An 865-nucleotide genomic window follows, 5' to 3' on the forward strand; every position below is an offset into this window, starting at 1 on the left:
TGTTACACTAGGCAGCTCCCTATAGAAACTTTGCTGGGGTTAATAGTCCTGAGGAAGATTTTAGTTACAGTGTAGTCCAGTCCCATAGATCTGATCTGAGCAAAGCTGACAAATGAAGCTGCTCAAAAATAAAGGGAAATTACTCAGGAAGGACTGAGTCTTAAACAAACTTGTGTCTAACGGCCCATGGTAGGCATGGCAACAGCAGGTGAGGAAAGAGTAGCATCCTCTTCTTTCCACTGAGAAGTAATGGTCTTTAACTGAGTGTAGAATTGGATGCCCTAAGGAAAACAGAAAAAAAGTTAGCATATATTTCTGGGGTTTCATGATTCTTCTTTTAATTAGCTTTTGAAGAAGGTATTATAAAGTGCTACTCACTTTCCTAACTGAGAAATGCAATCAGAATCCAATATATATTGTTCATAAGATAATTGATCTAAAACATTTAACATAATACCTGGCAGATAGTAAACAATCAAACCTTAGCCATCATTATTATGCTGAAACTAGTATTTCTTTCTTTTTTGTTTGAGATGGAGTCTTGCTCTCTCACTTAGGCTGAAGTGCAGTGGCATGATCTCAGCTCACTGCAACCTCTGCCTCCCGGGTTCAAGCAACTCTCCTGCCTCAGCCTCTCAAGTAGCTGGGATTACAGGCACCTGCTACCATGCCTGGCTAATTTTTGTATTTTTAGTGGATATGGGGTTTCACCATGTTGGCCAGGCTGGTCTCGAATTCCTGGCCTCAAGTGATCCGCCTTCCTCGGCCTCTCAAAGTGCTGGAATTACAAGTGTGAGCCACCGTGCCCCCAGCCATTACATAGTAGGCTATTTATTTATTTATTTATTTATTTAGAGAAGGAGTC

The 865-nt window shown here is 41.0% G+C and overlaps 1 protein-coding gene across 1 annotated transcript in view; it reads right to left on the minus strand.

Moving 5' to 3' along the window:
• Positions 1 to 156: 156 nt before the first annotated feature.
• ALDH6A1 (aldehyde dehydrogenase 6 family, member A1) overlaps positions 157 to 865 on the minus strand; it is a 35,136-nt gene continuing 34,427 nt past the window's right edge. The window contains exon 11 of the mRNA XM_011981577.1: positions 157 to 281. Within this exon, the coding sequence (XP_011836967.1) occupies positions 177 to 281 (105 nt within the window). The 3' untranslated portion in view covers positions 157 to 176. The remainder of the gene's footprint in view (positions 282 to 865) is intronic.

The sequence above is a fragment of the Mandrillus leucophaeus genome, unplaced genomic scaffold (assembly GCF_000951045.1).
Source record: "Mandrillus leucophaeus isolate KB7577 unplaced genomic scaffold, Mleu.le_1.0 Scaffold228, whole genome shotgun sequence".
Taxonomy (NCBI): Eukaryota; Metazoa; Chordata; class Mammalia; order Primates; family Cercopithecidae; genus Mandrillus; species Mandrillus leucophaeus.